Raw genomic sequence first — 17,476 nt, forward strand, 5'->3', positions numbered from 1 at the left:
CACCCCGCCTCCTCCCATCTCCACCTCACACAGGGAGGTCCTTTCCTAAATCCTCCCACCGCTGAGAAGCTGTCCTGCCATGTCGAGGTCATCGGAGTCTAATCTCCATCGTATCTCAGTAAATCATGTCTTCTAAGTCAGCGGCCCCCAACCTTTTTTGCACCACGGATCAGTTTATGTCTGACAATATTTTCACGGAGCGGACTATAAGGTGTCACGGATAAATACAACAAAATAAAACCAGTACTGGTGCCAAAACAATAAGATTTAATCATAACACACAGGAAGAGACCCGGGGAAACCAAGTTAATGATAAAAATGATTTAAAATAAAAAGCTAAAAATTGATATAACCCCCGAAAACCATGAATTTCACATCGAAGCCTCAGCGCAGCCCAGTACCAAACGACTCACGGACTGGTACCAGTCTGTGGCCCGGGGGTTGGGGACCGCTGAGCAGGCAACATAATGTAGACTTGATCAGTGAAGCAGTGTCCACTCACTATGACTTCAGAGAGTGGAATAAACACAGTGGAGAGGTGTGGGGAGCTGCTTTCCACCTCTGTGGATTACAGTGGGTTAGAAAGACCACAAACATCAACAGATGATGTAATCTGCTGACTACAGCTGTTACGGGGTGAGGCAGGGTGCCCCCCACACAGGCTCAGGACCAACACAGGCAGGCTCACCTAGGGCCCGTTTAGGATCACAGCTTAGCGAGTGTGTGTTTGGCCTGTGGAACGACAAACGACACAGAAAGGCCTCAGACAGGAAGCCTGAACACAAATCCGTCAGCACTAAGCACCACACTCACAGGGCAGACCGTTTCTCACTGCTGGCACAACGACACTGATATCTTCTGATAAAACACTGCCACCTAGTGTTGGAACCTTTAGTTACATTGTGCAATTACAGCTCCTTTAATGAAGCCCAGACTCCTGTTCCTGTTTACTGCCTTATATTACAGACTAACACCAACACATAGCAAACACAAAACCTCCCGCTCTACCAATTTCCATAGCAGCATCTTTACTCGCTGCACAGCTCAACATAAAAAAGAGCACTTCCTGTGTGCAGCCATCGTGATACTTCACTGGCAACTCAGAAGCCAGGAAATCTTGCACTCGGATAAATGCAGGAAAACCAACCAGGTGGAATCAGCACATACTTATAACTGTTTGAATGTAAATGTGTAAACATTCAGATATGTAAACATGTAAATATCAAAACATGTAACCACCAAATAACTAACTCCTTAACCCTCATAAACACCTCTTTGTGCACCAAATGACATCAATCTACGTCTACATTTTACATAATTAAAGAGACAGAGTGCTCTCTCGTATCTGGAGGGAAGAGTAACGATAGGAGCGAGCTAAGAGAAACAATGTTTCAATATTTTTGAAACATTGTTTCATTTATGAAAAAACAATACTTTTCATAAATGAAACAGTATTTTATAACTTCTCTCTCCTGAAAGATGTTTTGCATGACTGAAAAGCTGCTCGCACAGAATTTTCATAACAAAAGATTTTTACATACGACTGAAATGCAAGCGCGGTGTGGTGCTCCGTGTTTTCACAGTGAGCGGGGGAAAATCTGGATCTTTATCTGATAGACGTTCAACAGAGATGTGCTTTAAGACTCTGATGATCTCTGGTGAACAGACCTTCACTCGTTTTTATTCACCAAAATACCAAAAGTAACCATTTTAACAAAGTCAAAAAGAGTTTCATGACTCACAGCTGCATGTTTCTGTGACAAACACAACCTCTCTGTCATTAGTGTCTCAGTGACACCTGCCTGAGGTCAGAGGATCGGAAGTGATACGTCAATGATTTTTTAAATCCTACACTTTAACTCACAGAGAGAGAGAGAGTGGGTGTAACAGCATTTATTAGAGTTAGAGTGTTTGTGGGTAGCTGTTACTTCCTTCATGCTCGTCTCTAAAAACAGCTGCGTGACAAAGACAGAAGCAGACAGACGAGACTTTTACTTCGCCCAAGATGTCCACAGGAAACCAACATGTGAGATACAGCAGAGGAGTCCGAGCGGACGGTGGAGAGAAAAACAAAGCGGAGATCGGAGAGCTTGAAGCCCACGCCACCAGGACTGGGTCACAGAAAACCAGTAAGCATGAATAAGTACACTCATGGCCTGGCAGTAAACGCAAATAAAACATGGATGATGTCTTATTTTAAACATGAAATAAATAAATGTGTCATACAGCAAACATCTGTCCTCGTACTGAGAAGAGCAGCTCATTTAAAAGTCCGCGTGCTGAACGAAGTATAGTTACTGCGCTTTTCATCTCTACAGGTCGGCGTGCTCGAAAGAAACATTCAGCGAAGAGAAGAGACGTTCGAGTCATCGCTGCAGTGCTGGGAACGTTTCTTCTGCTCACGCTGACTTCGACAGGACTCCGCTGTGAGGGCCGACACGTGCTGCGCTGTTTACGATCAGTGTTCAGCATCCAGCAAACTGTTCTGGGAACGATGAGAACATTACAGCAATGCTCTCATCGTTCCCAGAGAAGTGCTGAACTTTTTAATGATTTCAAACTGTTAATTTAAAAAATAAACACACAAACGTTTGTTAAAGTTTCACATGAGCACGTTCCTCTGCAGATATCTCAGTGACCGTGCAGAGAGACGAGCTCAAAATAAAATTGGATGAACTAAATGAGGAAATGACCGAGCTGAAGAGCCAATGCTCAGGTAAGAGAGGAAAATCAATCTCACAGCCAGTGACAGCAAAGTTCACAGGCTGAAGAACAATTATTTCATAACAAGTTTTCTTTGGTTCTCCGTGTCCAGACTTCTCAGACTTCGAGAATCCAAACATAACTGATGGTTGGCCTGATTTTGAATTCCCAGATGATCGACGCGAGCGAAACGCAACTGAGAGAGGTTACAAAGCTTTTTTTCCCCTCAGTAACTGAAACAACCGTGTTTATCTGCAGTTTGAAGCAGTTATTGTGTTTCACATTTTATTTCCTTTTTTAAGGCTCTTTCACAAACATCACTGAAGTGAACAACACCTCAAACGCGACTGAGAAAGGTTTTACACTTTCCCTAAAATGTGGAACACACAGAACTCAGAATGTTCATTTAAAGCCATTTTAACTGAGCAAAGACACGTGACAGGAGTTTGGAGTAAGAGGGTGTCTGTATGTTTTCAGGGAACGGCTGTCCTCCAGGATGGGTGAAGGTCGGCTGCAGCTGTTACTATGAATACATCATAGTGTCCGCTTTGCAGAAGAGCCAAGAAGACTGTGAGAAGAAGGGAGGAAATCTGATCGTTGTGAACAGCATCGAAAAACAGGTGAGTGCGTTTGTCTGAAGCAGCGTGACTTTAAAACGTGAGAATAAAAACTAATCAAGAAGTTTAAATCTGCAATATGAAAAAAAGTGCAGAAAACTGTCCTCTGACGTCTCTGCAGTCACCCAGATAAAATCATGTTGAGCCAGAAAGGAAGTGAGCTTAGTACAAGCAGCAGCTGGTTCTTAAGCAACGGAAGAAAACTCAGATATGTAGGTGTCTATAAACACGAACGATGATGCCTCTGACTTTGTAATGACAGAAAACTGAACACCTTTGCTTTTGAAAGAAAAGCTAAAAGTCTGCAAGACATCACTGCAAGAGATGAATCTGACAAAGCATCAGAGCAGGTCACAAAGCAGCGCTGTGATAGTGGAACACGAGGCATGAAACACTCGAACTGTGCAGAGGTGGGCGTGCCCGGAGCTCTGAGTCTGTTCGAGGAAACTGAATCGTCGTATCTAAACCACAATCAGGCACAGCAACAGTGAGCACGCCATCAAGCGTGGCTCAAAACAGCAAGAGCCCAACCAGGAAATGACCTTTAACATGTAGGCTGTGCAGCAGAGCGCAGAGGGAGGAGTTGCATGACTATATTAATTATGCTCTGAAACTAACTCACTAATACATTTGTTGTCTTAACTGCATAAAACCTGAGTCGACACTTAGAAGCTTTCATATTTTTCTACACATAGAGAATACTGGAGGGCGAAACGCCTAAAGATGGCCTGCTGTGTGGCTCGGCGATTGCTCCGCCGTGACGGGAGGAGCTCATGAGAGCGGTCACATCAAGAACTCGCGTGTGTGTGTAAACCCGACAATTACTGCAAATATGGAAAGAAGCTATTTTTATTTTCCAATTTAATCGACTGATTGACCTCCCTGATGTTTATTTATCTGTGCGTTTCTTTCATATTATTATCACCATTACTATTGTATTTATTTATTGTTTCTGCAGACAGCTCTTTCTGGAAAAAATGATTTGATTGAACTCTGTTTAAATTAGGGATTTAATAATAATAATAATAACTTTTGAAAAAATATCTATAAAAGTGTTTTTGTAAATTTATGTATACAGCTTTCTGCATCCTAATTCTTTTCAATCTATAAACTATTGCTGAAGTTTTTAAACTGATCAGAAATGATTCTGCGTGTTTCTGAGTGTGAATAGTTGGGATGTGGGTGAGTTAAATCGGCTCTGTCTCTTTAGGACGAGGATGAACACGAGCATGATGGATGTGTGTTTACTCTGAGAAACTGAATAAAAACAAATGCGATTTCTTGATAACATCTGTTGATATTATTCAGCAGCGTGCTGAAGGCGGGCCCATCGGACACAGCCGTGGTTTCTGATAGGCTAAACCAACAACTCACCACAGGGCCTGGCTCTCCACGTTCTCCTCTGGCTCCTCTGATTCCTGGGCCTCCCTGTTAGATACACAAACAGCAGGAGGTGCTTAGAAACACACGATTACCAGGTTTGCTGCTGAGGTTTGAAGGTGAGGACAGATGACTTTATAACCCACAAAGCTGACAGATGAGTCATGGTGCAAGAAAAAAAAAGGTTTAATCTGCCAGGAAGTGAAAGTTTAAAAAAAAGGAATTCCACTAAAGAAATGTAAACGGAACATAAAACAGGATGTTGGTGTTTTGTCCTGTTATTGGACTTTTGGGCGCTTGACACCAGAAGCGAGAGCCCGCTCGGGGCTCGCCTCCCCGACTCACCGGGGAAGTGAAAAAACGATAAGAGTAGTGGTATTTCACCAGATGAGGATCGCTCCAGCGGGTGACTCGGTGGGTTGCCATGGCTCGAGAGGGCTGCCGGCCTCTCCGGAGCTCGCCGCCACTCGCCGCGTCCGGGGAAAAAAAACACCACGGCGCACGTGAGCCTCTCCCGGGAGCCACAAATGCTCTGCCCCACCCTCCACAAGGCGGAGGGGGTGCAAGACCATTTGAATATGACCTCAGATCAGACGAGACTTTTGTGACTGCATGAATGAATGGCTTTTATGGAGGGCCAGGAGTGACAAACTGAATGAATTAAATGTTTCATTAAATAATTAAAATTGGAATTCATTTATTAAATAAATATTTCAATAATTAATTAAATGTCCAGTCATTTAATTTAAAACATGTAATACATTATTTATTTATTTAAATTTTTATTTAATTATTGACTTTTATATTTCATTGTTTAATGGCATTTTTAATGCATTCATTTTGTCACTCCTGGCCCTCCATATTTTGTGTGTGTTTAGTATATGGATAATGACAGGTCGGCAAAAAAGTCTCACTGTCGCTCTCTGCTGGTGAGAAATGAAATTGCATACTCTTTAAATACCAGGTGGTATATTAGAGTCATGGTGCTTTTGGCAGTGGTACAAAAAGTTACTCGTTTGGTGATTGTTCTTCACCATATCAAAGAAACATGTAATGTGAGTAAAAAGTGAGGTGACAAAGTGCAGGAAAAATGATGTTTGTGTCATTGTTGTGATGCAGATGTGCGATCACGTTTGGTCGTTGTCCATGTTTCATTCAAGTAAGCAGACGATGAAATGCAATGCAGCAGAGGTGAGACTTGCCCAGTAACCAAAGTGTGTGTGTGTGTGTGTGTGTCTCACTGGTGGTCCAGCAGGGCCTGGGGGGCCTTTGCTGTCCTGGGTGCAGGTGCAGGCTTTAGGCAAGGCCGGGCAGTCTACCTCCTTCCTCTGGATGACCACAGCATGATGAGGATGACACAAAGAAAAAACAAAAGCAAATAAATAAATATAATAACAGAATAGAAAATAAAGAAAACGTAATGGCATGAATTGTGATTAAAAAAAACAAACCAAACAAGGTGGAAATATGACAAAGCTCTCCGTCTCAGATGTGAATTTCAGATATTTTCAGACTACAGTCACTGTGGCACACAGCAGTCAGTGACTGTCAGGTTCAGTCATGCTGCTACTTCACTACGTTCTGCTTGGAAACCTTCGGCCCCAGCAGTAAAGACCTCAGCCTGCACGACTGTGCAGAACACGTTAGCCACAGACGCCTGAGAGCACCTGCTTCCCGACACACTCTGATGTTGGTTTGGCGTCATGAAAAGATCCAAATAAAACCAGGCAGGCAGTTTAAGTCTAGACGACTGCTTTCAATGGTTTTACAGTGAAAAATGGAAGAAAACATGACTCATTCTAACCCCGAATGCTATCAAGAAAATTACTGTAATGGAAAAATCTCTCTCTCAGTCTCAAATAGATTGAAACTGTCACCTTGGTGCAGGCAGTGCTAATAAACTGTGTGTAAATGAGCACTTAAGAGCTTCCAGGTCATCTCCTCCTGCTTTAAACAAGCAAACATCGAGACTGCTTCAGACTTTGACCTCACCAGACTGGGAAGTTCACAGCACTTGTCTCTGTTGGCCCACGAGGTGCTGCAGACGATATCAAAGTTCTGGAGCTGAAACTGCAGAGAAGGAGAGAAAGAAATGAAATCCACATCAGGTATGAACAACAGCCAATCAGCTGCCAGGTGTCTATGACAGAGAGAAACAGAGACGCACTGAGAACTGCAGGTAGTTCAAAGCACGGCTGGATCAGGACGTCAGTGAGGATCAATAAAAGCTAATTATGATCAGCTGATGGGACTCAGCAGGCAGCGGTATTTTTATTTTACCTGGCACATAAAAAGCTGCTGATGACTCACTGCAACTAATCACTAATAAATCACTCATTTTGGTGCTGAGCATGTGTGGCTTTTCACCATAATCCTGTATTGCACCCATAAAGAAAGGGAAGATCACCCCAGCTTTACACCTTCCTTTGAATCTTTTCAAATGCCTGTTCTCTGCTTGTCTAATTAAGTGTGGAGAATTTGGAGGTGTAAAATGAGAGCATTCGTCAGGGCCGCCCTACGATTCACAGGCTTTAAAGCACAGCGGGAGTCTCTGCATCTCGTCTTGGATTGTGGGAAATAGTTAAAAAACCAGAGTCGAACACATTTAAACGCTCGTGGAGGCCAAAATCCATAAAACTGTTTGAACTTTGAGGCCAGAAAGTGTCCTTTTTTCTAATCTTCTAAGAACAGAAGTAATCTTGTGATGGTTGTTTGCTGCTACCTGCAAAAACCTGCCGATGCTTCATTCTGCAAACTTCATTTTCAAAACTGTAAACACGTACGATCCAAAACGGCAGCTGTGCCGATGCCATGAAGCTGAGTTTAATACGAGTGTAAAACTGAACCTGTCAATCAAAGTTGTTGGGCTCCGCCCTCCAAACTGCCAAAAGTCAGAGTGAGGTGAGCGAGCAGAGCTGCCTGCGAGAGCGGGAGTGTGTGGCAGCGCCTGGCGTCGTGTGTGCGAGGGCTTCTTTGTGCGTTTGGCTGCTGAATCATAGCGGGTCTGAATGCACGCACAAGGAATTTTGCATGAGTGAAAATGAAAAGCTGCGCCTTATCTCGCTGCCATTTTGACACCAGTATAAATCCGTACTCGATTGCTTCGTTTTGGGCGCTGACACGGCCGTGCCTGGCGGGGAAATAAAATAAATAAGTAAATAATTACGCTGCTTATTTGACACAAACGGTTGAGTTTTGCAGCTTCGGAGCAAAGTCGGCGTTGCACGTTTTCTCTTCAAAGGGAGATCAAACAATCAGACACGGCCTCTGTGCCGCCGCTATTTCTGAAGGAGAGGCCGGAAATTGATTTGTTTGCATTCATACAACTGCTCGAGGAAAGATGGAGAAAAAAAGAGTGAACAAAGTGCAGCATGCATGTGAGGAAACCCTGAGTGTTAGAATTCATGTATCACATGTGCAGTAAACCACAGGAAGGCTGACAGTGGTGGATTTGGGTCTGAGGAGGGCATGACGTGCACCCATACTCTGTCCCTGGGTGTAGGCCTGTTCCAGCCTGCGGCTCTTTAGTGCTTATACTGCGGCTCCGCGTGGTTTGGGAAAATAAATGAGACGAATTGAGCTGAAGTGTATTTTATTTATGTTCGTTCTTGTTAACTTGTAGTTCTAAATTGGAAGATTATTGCGATACTGAAATTAAAATAAAACTATTTTTTAAGCGTCACACTCGTGGAAGCCGGTGTACCCGCCTAAACGCCTGCATTTATGGAGACTTTCAACTCCAGGTAGGTCAGTTATGGATCTTCGGATCCACATTATGTCAGCAGCTGTTCTCCACCGTGAACTATGTTAAAAACAAACACGCTCACGCCCCACAGACGACAGCTTACAGTCCTGTAAAGATGAAAGTGACTGCGTACAGCCCCGATCTGCAGACGCTGTGCGCAGAGGTTCAGGAGCAGAAGTCCCGTTGTAAACATGTCACGGCAGACCCGACGATGTTTGCATGAACAGGCTTTTCAGCATCTCTTTATTGACCACTTCTCACACACGGTTGCTGTACGCACACAGCCGGCTGTAGCTTTTCAGCCCACAGCCCGACACACACCAACAACAACACAACAGCATAGATGGCACAGACGTTAAAGCGGCGAGGCGTGATTGTGGGTGCTGCTCAGGTGCATCCTCCTCCCCTGCAGTGGCGCTGCAGACCACGCCCCCCCCGCCACACACATTAACCAGGTAAAATACATATTTAGGCAGAATTTTGCAAATATCTGTTTTTCTTTTAATTTTTTAGCAGCATAGAGCTTTATTTCCAATAACTTTTTAAAAGTCAGGTCAAGGCTCCAAAAGCCCAAAGGCGATATGAGGCTGGCTCACAACAGTTTTCGTTTGCTACTTTTTCAGCAGCTAAATGTTTGTTTTGTCACAACAGTTCAGATGCATTTAACCATTAGTAATGAATTTTATTCTCTGGTTTGCTCCCACAGTGCATCTTTGTCTGCCCCATTGTGAGCCGGGCTCAGCTGGAGGTTTCTTCCTGTTTAAAGGGAGTTCGTCCTTCCAGCTGTCACCAAGTGCTGCTCACAGGGAGTCATCTGATTGTTTGGGGTTTTCTCTGACTTACTGCAGGGTCCTTAAATGTAACTGAATGAGATTTACTCTGACATTTATTCTGGGCTCACATAAAAGGCCGAAACACACAGAAACATTTTGATATTTCATTTTTATAGCAGACTAACATCCACGATGTGTGGACTGGTTCTTATATTTGAGCAGTCAAAGTGTTCCTTCCAACACTCACTATTTCATGGACTCATCAGGGGTTCGGTATTTTGCCCAAGGACACTTCAACATGCAGACTAGAGGGAGCAGGGGCTCAAACCAGCAGCTTCCTTTGCAGTTCACAGTATTTGTGTGCGTGCTGCTCTCACCGGTGCAGAGTTGTCCTTGTTCCCTCGGGAGCGGACCATCCTACCGAGAACCTCCAGCCCATCAGTGCTGATGTTTCCTGCTGCGTTGACGGTCTTCTCAGACACCATCTTGCAGTCAACGAACACTTTGGCGCTCGTCTTACTGATGGCGAGGTGAAGCTGCAGAGAAGGAAGAGATACAGCCACTCGTTTAAAGTTTTAGAGGTCCAAACATGAATGCAAAACAAGTGATAAATGCTGTTAATAAAGAAGCAATTATTATTAATATCTGTGATGATTATGACTCCTCACAAACATCAGCAGCATTTAGAAGCCCTGCAGACGTCTCGGCCTGCAGAAAGTAGGAGAACAGCGCCCTCTTCCTGTGAAGCCGTAACATGACCGAGCTGTTCTTCATGTTTGTCAGTGCGGTGCTCACACACTGACACAGTAACAGTTGAATAACACCGAGCACCAACAGTGCACAAACATTAAACACACAAGAACAGCTCAAAGGATTTAAAATTACAGCTCAGACTGCTGGGAGACCTCGCACGACTTCTCTCTTACTTCACATGTGAACTTATTTATGGACTTTTCTTTTCTCCTTCCTCTCAGTCACCAGTCCAGGCACAGGTCTGTCCTCTTTCAGCCGTTTTCTTTCTGTCAAAGAGGATTTTTGACCTTTGCACCTTCACCCAGGGAGGCTAAAAAGCCCCACAGAACAGGAACAGAATATCACAGAGTACAACTATATTTGAACTGTTTCCAGCACTTATATAATTAAATTATTATTAAATTGCATTTAAATGTGCATTAAAACACACAGCAGCTAATAAACTGTTTTAATAAGGTTAAAAAAGAACTGAAGGATATTTGGCTGGAATAAAATAATACAATGAGCCACATCCAATTAATTTAATGTTAAAGGAAAAACACCCCACAGGGAGCACATTGTACTGTTCCCACAGGACAGTGTTACAGCAGCTGCACAGCCTGAGCTGGAACTGGGACACAAACCAGCAGAGTAGACTGAGACTAAGTGACATCACTATTTATAATCACACACACACACACAGACACACACAGGTATTACTGTCACCATCACGGACAGTCGAGAGCTGAACTGCGAGGCGGATAAAACGCCGCCCGTCTCCTCCGAGTGGCTCCTCGACACCATTACCCCTCCTCTCCCAATATGGCAGCAGACCACCAGGCTGCCGTCAGCGACTCTGCTGGTTTCACAGCAGCAGTACACACAAATGCACACACACTAACACACCTTGAAACCCCACTGACCTCCGTCTGTAAGTGCACTGTTGTGCGTTGGTGAAAGTGATGCGGTTTACAGAGAAGCTGTTTTTGGACCATCTGAGTTGTTTGTTCGTGTTTCGCTACTTTTGAAAAGTGCAAATTAAACTGTTAAAAGGGTCTATGTTTATCCTGGCAGAGCGAACACTGAAAATGCAAAACATACGCATGCTGCTATAAAGACAACAGGCTGTAAACCCAAAAAGTCTGCTCTGTAATTTGAGTTTCTATATGCCTGCATCAAATTGTGACACGTACGCACGGATGAAGAAATGTTTCTATTTTCTCCGACAGCTGGAGACGAACGTTTGTGAAGCCTTCAAAGCTCCTGTAATAACCTGGATCACAGGAGATAAACACACTATTTTACTTTTAGGTGGGATCTTAATGTTGGATGAAATACTTTTCTGGCTGCTTTGCATCCTCAGATAATTATAGTCTGCAAAATTATGGGTTGAAAGAAATGATTATAATAATTCAGATTACTAATGCCTGCAAAAGTCAGATTCATTTCCACTGCAGAAATCAATCTGCGGTTCTTTGACAGTTTGATGTCTACTTTGGTTAATGTTGTGTTGCATTTGGAATTAAACATTAAATTTAATGTTAATACAGCGAGAAAGTGAGAAGGAAGTCACCGCAGCTGAAGAGCTGAAAGTGTTGCACTGAAGCTAACATGCGTTTTATATTTGGAAGGACGGGACTAGAATTTCTACACATCCCAAACTTCCTAATGATAATAATAATAATGATGAAACAAGAGCAACTGCAGACCTTTCTTCATACTGCATGATGATGTCACTAACATCCAGATGTTCAAGAACAGGAAACCAGTGAGGGCAGCCAATCAGAAGAAAGGGATCTTTAAGTGGGCGGTCTTAAAGAGATAGAACCTAAAACCTTTTTTTTGGAACATGTAAACCAGGTTTAAAGCTGTGGATGCCCACATGTGTGTGCAGTGTAGATGTTCAGTCATGTTTCCAAATGTCAGTTTTTTAGCCACTACAACACACACATCCTGCGTTTGTCAAATAACTGAGAAAAAGTTTAAGAAAAAGTGAACTTGAGAACTTACAGGAGACTTTTTTAATCTTCAAAGTACTTAAAAGCAGGATAATTGCCAAACTGAGCTGACTATCAAATCATTTGAGTCCTCTGATCCATAATCACAGAGTCCTATACAAATGTCACACAGACTTGTCAGGTAGGCGCTACAGATGCTGGTCTAGGATTTAAAAATGTATGCAGAGGCAGACGCGCACACACATGCAGAGCAAGCAGAACAAAGGGTGAAAAGGTAAGGAGGATAAGCTCTGCTGACAGCGCGCAGACAGCAGATCAGTCAGCGTCCCTCGGCTCTGACACGCCGACAAAAACACAACACGACTGCAAGCAGGTTCAGGCTCGGGGCATGACTCAACTACAGTACGCCTGTCAGGACTTCCACTACTGTCACACTGCTCGACAGGGCCTCGCGTGGCAGAGGAACAAGTGCAGGGAGGGAAGGAGGGAAAGGACCGGAGCTTGTCAATAGAAACCTGTGAAGCTGTCAGTCAACAAACCAGAGGAAAAACATCTATATAATTTTAATCAATCCACTGCATAAGAACACCAATAAGACTTAAAGAAGGGAAAGTTTCTCAGCATGTTTGACCACCTACAATCATCACCTCCAAACTACACAAGACGCAGCAGCCAGGCTACTAACATCTTCTAGCAAGTGCACTGGCCCCCAGTAGATTAACATACAGAGCAGTAGATGACCAGGCCCCCAGATTATTAATCCAAACTCCTCATAAAATACACAGCAGCTCGTTGCCTCTGCTCACAGGCTCAGAGTTTGTTGGAGCAAAGGGGGCGGAGCCTTTCAGTCTGTGGACCAGTTTACCACCACAGCTGCGATTGGTTGACTCTGTGGAATCCTTTAGAAAGCAGATAAAACCTTTTCTGTTCAAACAAGCCTTCTGTTGATCAACGCTTTTAAACATTTAACCCTTTCTATTGCTTATATTTTCTATTTTATCACTTAACCTGTTTTTTTCACCCTTCATGCTCAGCGCTCTGTGACTGCCTGTCTTTGAAAAGCGCTTAATAAATAAACTTTACTTACTTAAAATCTCAGTAAAATATTACCAGACCTGTATTGCTTCAAACACTTCCACCAACACGTTTTCCCTCTTGGACGCATCACAAACTATTTCTTGCATCTGCTTTGTTTTTACATGTTCCTTTGTCAGCGGGTTCGGTTTACCCCACCCTAAAAACTAAAAGCACCTTCAACGTGTGATTGCAGCCTGCAGGACCTCCCACACCTGCACGCAGCTGTATTTAGCTATCAAAGGAGCTTCCATCAGGCCACAGACTGTATGTTAATGTGCAGGACAGACAGACATTGTCCCAGCTTCCACTGGTCTTCACTGTGTTTTTAATATTGCTTATAAAATATTTTGCTTGTATGATTTCTGCTGACTGCACAACAACTATGTCACACATCATCTTGGTAAATATTTAAGGGTTAAAGTTCAAATTATTCTCTAGCCTGTCAGCCAATCAGACGATCAATCATCCACGTGTCAGGCAAACAGACAGCGGAGGTCGGGTGTGATTCTGACCTTGTGGAAGTTTCCAAAGAAGAGCTTCTTTATTTCCGGCCCCTCGAAGGTGACTGTCTGAAACTCTCCTTTAAAGTCATTGTTAAAAAACGTCAGAGTTTTTCCTCCATCTGCAGGAAGAAACATGAGAATTAAAAAACATAAATCAACAAATAAAACACAACATTTATAAGAAGCAACAATCTTGTTCAGAATTTTAACTCGAGTTTAACAGAAGTAGAACAGCAGCTTGCACTGTACCCGACTCTCCTTTTCATTAACATCAGGCAAATATGTTGTGTTCACTGATTTATTTTGGTAGGTTTGAGTCTAGAAATAAAGTGGAAACAAATAAACACGTCTCAGCTCACTGTCCAGGATGACGCCCACTAGAGGTTCGTTGTTCTTGTTGAGGATCTCCCAGAGCGCAAAAGGCTCCTCGGGAGTGTCGGCCAGCAGCCTGAACAGCAGGGTGATGGTGTAGTCAGAAGGCAGCCCCTCAGGATGGATGTACCTGTGAGCCAGGGTGAAAACATCAGAGCCGGGTAAACGTCCTCATTGGTGATGTCTCTTTTAGGTCAAACAGTGAGGGTTATGGGCTCTGGATGCTGATACTCAGCTGGTGAAATCAAAGCTTGCTTCTCCTTCCAGAAGCTATTTGCTGCACTTTCATCTGTCTTTGAAAAACATGCTATGATGTCTTTTCCATCAAGGTGCAGCAGTGAAGCTTCCAATAAATAAGGTGCTATTTTTATGAGCGTGGAGACTGTGTCCTGTGTACCTGGTTGGCTGTGCCAGCAGCGCGTCGCTGTGCAGGTGGAAACAGGGGAACGTGTTAAAGGTGCCGGGTACCATGGAAACGCCAGACATGCTGCTGTACCGATTCTCCACGAGCCCGAACAGCTCCATCATGCGAAAGCCTGATGACACAAGGAGCAATTATCACCTGTTGTAACCATTTCAATGAGTTTTCAACAAGTTACAACAAGCAGAAAAACAGCAAAAAAGCTCAGAGGAAGTATTTGTACATTTGTAAGTAAAGAAATATAGAGCTGCAGAAAAAGCAGTCCAGACATACAAGACATGACAGCAGGATACAAGATATTTAATTCAGCCAATCATTTTAAACATACCAGTTTTCACCAGTATAGAGGGCCAAAACTGCCAAAAATAAAAATAATTAAAAAGAAATAACAAAGTGACTCAATAATATAATATAATATAATATAATACAAACATGTGCCAACTGTGAAATCTGGGGCTGATGATGATGTTTGAATAACAAATAGCTTAATATCTTTTATTCAGCTGTTGTTGCTGTTTGTCAGAGCTCTTCATTATAAAACATATCTGCCCTGTTCTGTCTTTCAGAGCTTCAATTCGCCCAGCAAGATATTGATGTGATACCACAGATGTCTCTGTCAACAGTAAACACCATCTGTTAAATACTGGCCCTTACTCATATTCAGCAAATGTATTGGTGCATTTTTAATGAATAGAAATGCAGCAAAAACCAATAGAAATCTATTTATTCATGAAATGTCAGCTAAACAGATACCATTTAATTTGATTTTGCATTTATTCAAAAGACACAAAAAGAGGATATGTAAATTATGCTATTAAAATAAAACAAATAACTAAAATGTATTAAAATGAAAAGAAAAAATACAGAAGAAATAAAACAGAGCAACAGCTTATTCTGAAAAGTTAAATATAATAATAAAAAAGAATGATATGTTGATGATTAATGACATTTTGATGAACAACATTCTCAGTTGTTTAAGTTATTTGTTTGTACATGTGTTGGCAGTGTTGGCTCTCCATACTGTTTGAAATGAAGGGTTAGAGCTTTAACATTATTGTGTTCATCCAAACACATTAAAGCCACAGCTCACACTTGATTTATATTCTGTTTCCTATTTGAAGTTATTCTGTAAGCACTCATAACGGAGACCGTGACACGTGGACACGTGGACACAGCAGGCTGGCTGCAGTAGCGCTCCAGCTCTTACCTGGCATCGTGCTGCCACTCATCGGCACAGCCGGACACGCTGGGAAAGGCAAAAAGTGAGTTTGATGACAAATATTTAGAAACCACCACATTCAACCATTTCTATTAATGTACGGAAAAAGCACCACATGTTGTATAATTTACTCTATAATGTCCAGTGCAGGGATCTCTTCAGGATTACATTTAGCTCTAACGTCAGGTCAGGGACTCACTGGCAGTTGCAGCTTCACACACAAAGGTCACCAGCTTCTCTTCAATCTTCTTGAAGGCGTCCAGGTCATCCACAAAGAAGACGTGCCTGTCACTGGGTTTACTGGCGATGCTCACCAGCTCCCCGTAGTCAGCATCAGCGAAGCCAATGGCAAACACGATGTAACCTTTGATGAGAATTCAGAGAGAGAAAGATCCATGTCTCCAACTGCAGGAAAACTGGAGGAGCAATATGAACGCAGACTCTTGCACATTTTAAAGGCAGATGAAGTTTGGCCTTCCAGTAACACAGACCGCAGCTCTAGGCCTTCTTCAGAGCTTCACACAGAAACCGTTCTGACCTTCCATCTGCATCTCTTTGGAGACTTTGTTGACGTCATCCTGAGATCGACCGTCAGTGAGCACCACGAGGACTTTGGGGATTCCTCTTCTCGCTCCTGCCTCCTCTGTGAAGATGTTTTTCTTCACGTGCTGGATGGCTCGACCTGAGTGAGCAGACAGAACAACCATCTCCAATAACTCCAAATATTCTACTTTTAGTTTTCAGCTTCGTATTCTCAGTAGTTGAGAAACAGCAGCAGACGAGTTATTTGAAACAACATGTCTATTACCAGAGGATTTTTTTATTATGCTGATTTGACTTCACACCATCTGTTCTGGTTAAAAAAGTCATTAGCGGAGCTGCAGGTCTGTCACAGCGGACTTGGCAGTGATGGGAAATCAAAATTAATCAATTTTCAGCTGCAGTCTCCGGTGTGGCAGACATTATTCTGAGAGGAAGTCAGAAAATCCTGCAGCACCATCAGCTTCAGAGGATCCCTGTTTACAGAGTTAACTATTAAAAACATGAAAGAAAGGAAGCTTAAGGGTTTGTACGACATAAACTTGACACGATCAGTTAATTTCAAATTTCATGCTAATTATTCATCAGTGCAGGATGAAGATCTGACTCCAAACTGTAGCATTAATCGTGATGAAAGGACACGATTATTGATGCATGCCTTGCTGATGTACAGGACATCAGAGAGTGTTGCATCAGAGCGTCCCACCAGGGAAATCACATCACAAGTTTCACTGAATGTGTGAAGAGAATTCATGTTTCTGCAGCAGCTGGAGGACCAGCTCAACATCTAAGGCTGCCCCCCCCCCCACTCTGCAGAGCCACTGCGCTGCAGGCTCAGACGCCCACCAGACACCCGGGACCCCCGACTTACTCACACTCTTCAACTATGATCAAATTTTACACATTACTACCAACAGTTACCATCACATATTAATATTTAGATGTTTATTTGAATGTTTCTGTTCTTTTCTGCCTTATAAATGTGCTCATACAGGCTCATGTGGTTTTTCCACTGCTTAATATTTGTTTCATAGGCTTTAATATTCATTTCATTTTGCAGAATTAACAAAGCAACGACCAACATAATGAGCAATGATGAAGATGACTATATTTTTAGTAGTATTATTATTGCTATTTATGTTATATATTGTGATTATAAGCTGTTTCTTGATTTGAGTCTTCTTCTTTGGTGTTTGGTCATGACGTTTCCCGGCGCCGCGTCTTCATGTTGCTTAAGAATCAGGAAACTCTGGAACTAGTGCACTTTATGTCTTTAGTGCATAAATGGAAAAAACCCCATAAAGTCAAATAATGATCATCTACTGAGCCTCTTCTGTCTCTTTTCTGTATATTTACTCAGACCCACACCTTAAACCACAGCTTGACTGAGTCATTAACAAATCCATGAGCACCTGCCTGGATGTGAGGCTGCTGCA

At 42.9% G+C, this 17,476-nt stretch overlaps 2 protein-coding genes across 8 annotated transcripts in view; one reads left to right on the forward strand and one right to left on the reverse strand.

Moving 5' to 3' along the window:
- Positions 1 to 17,476, reverse strand: part of col14a1b (collagen, type XIV, alpha 1b) — a 164,630-nt gene that overhangs the window by 19,136 nt on the left and 128,018 nt on the right. For all 6 annotated transcript variants that reach the window (XM_026156695.2, XM_026156694.2, XM_026156700.2 and 3 more), the window contains 10 exons: positions 16,039 to 16,182; positions 15,700 to 15,864; positions 15,489 to 15,527; positions 14,258 to 14,396; positions 13,848 to 13,990; positions 13,498 to 13,607; positions 9,596 to 9,754; positions 6,693 to 6,770; positions 5,942 to 6,028; positions 4,695 to 4,748 (listed from right to left, as the gene is read on the reverse strand). In XM_026156695.2, the coding sequence (XP_026012480.2) occupies positions 4,695 to 4,748; positions 5,942 to 6,028; positions 6,693 to 6,770; positions 9,596 to 9,754; positions 13,498 to 13,607; positions 13,848 to 13,990; positions 14,258 to 14,396; positions 15,489 to 15,527; positions 15,700 to 15,864; positions 16,039 to 16,182 (1,118 nt within the window). The remainder of the gene's footprint in view (positions 1 to 4,694; positions 4,749 to 5,941; positions 6,029 to 6,692; positions 6,771 to 9,595; positions 9,755 to 13,497; positions 13,608 to 13,847; positions 13,991 to 14,257; positions 14,397 to 15,488; positions 15,528 to 15,699; positions 15,865 to 16,038; positions 16,183 to 17,476) is intronic.
- LOC113014895 (uncharacterized) lies at positions 1,913 to 4,465 on the forward strand. Of its 2 annotated transcripts, none has more exons than XM_026156702.2 (7): positions 1,913 to 2,129; positions 2,319 to 2,426; positions 2,627 to 2,716; positions 2,816 to 2,908; positions 3,006 to 3,059; positions 3,181 to 3,323; positions 4,016 to 4,465. In XM_026156702.2, the coding sequence occupies exons 1-7, from the start codon at positions 2,006 to 2,008 to the stop codon at positions 4,079 to 4,081; spliced, it is 678 nt and encodes a 225-aa protein (XP_026012487.2). In that variant the 5' UTR covers positions 1,913 to 2,005; the 3' UTR covers positions 4,082 to 4,465. The 2 variants fall into 2 exon arrangements, with proteins under 2 accessions (XP_026012487.2, XP_026012488.2); XM_026156703.2 differs by having other exon boundaries at positions 1,920 to 2,129; positions 2,876 to 2,908.

This window comes from Astatotilapia calliptera, chromosome 22 (assembly GCF_964374335.1).
Source record: "Astatotilapia calliptera chromosome 22, fAstCal68.1, whole genome shotgun sequence".
Taxonomy (NCBI): Eukaryota; Metazoa; Chordata; class Actinopteri; order Cichliformes; family Cichlidae; genus Astatotilapia; species Astatotilapia calliptera.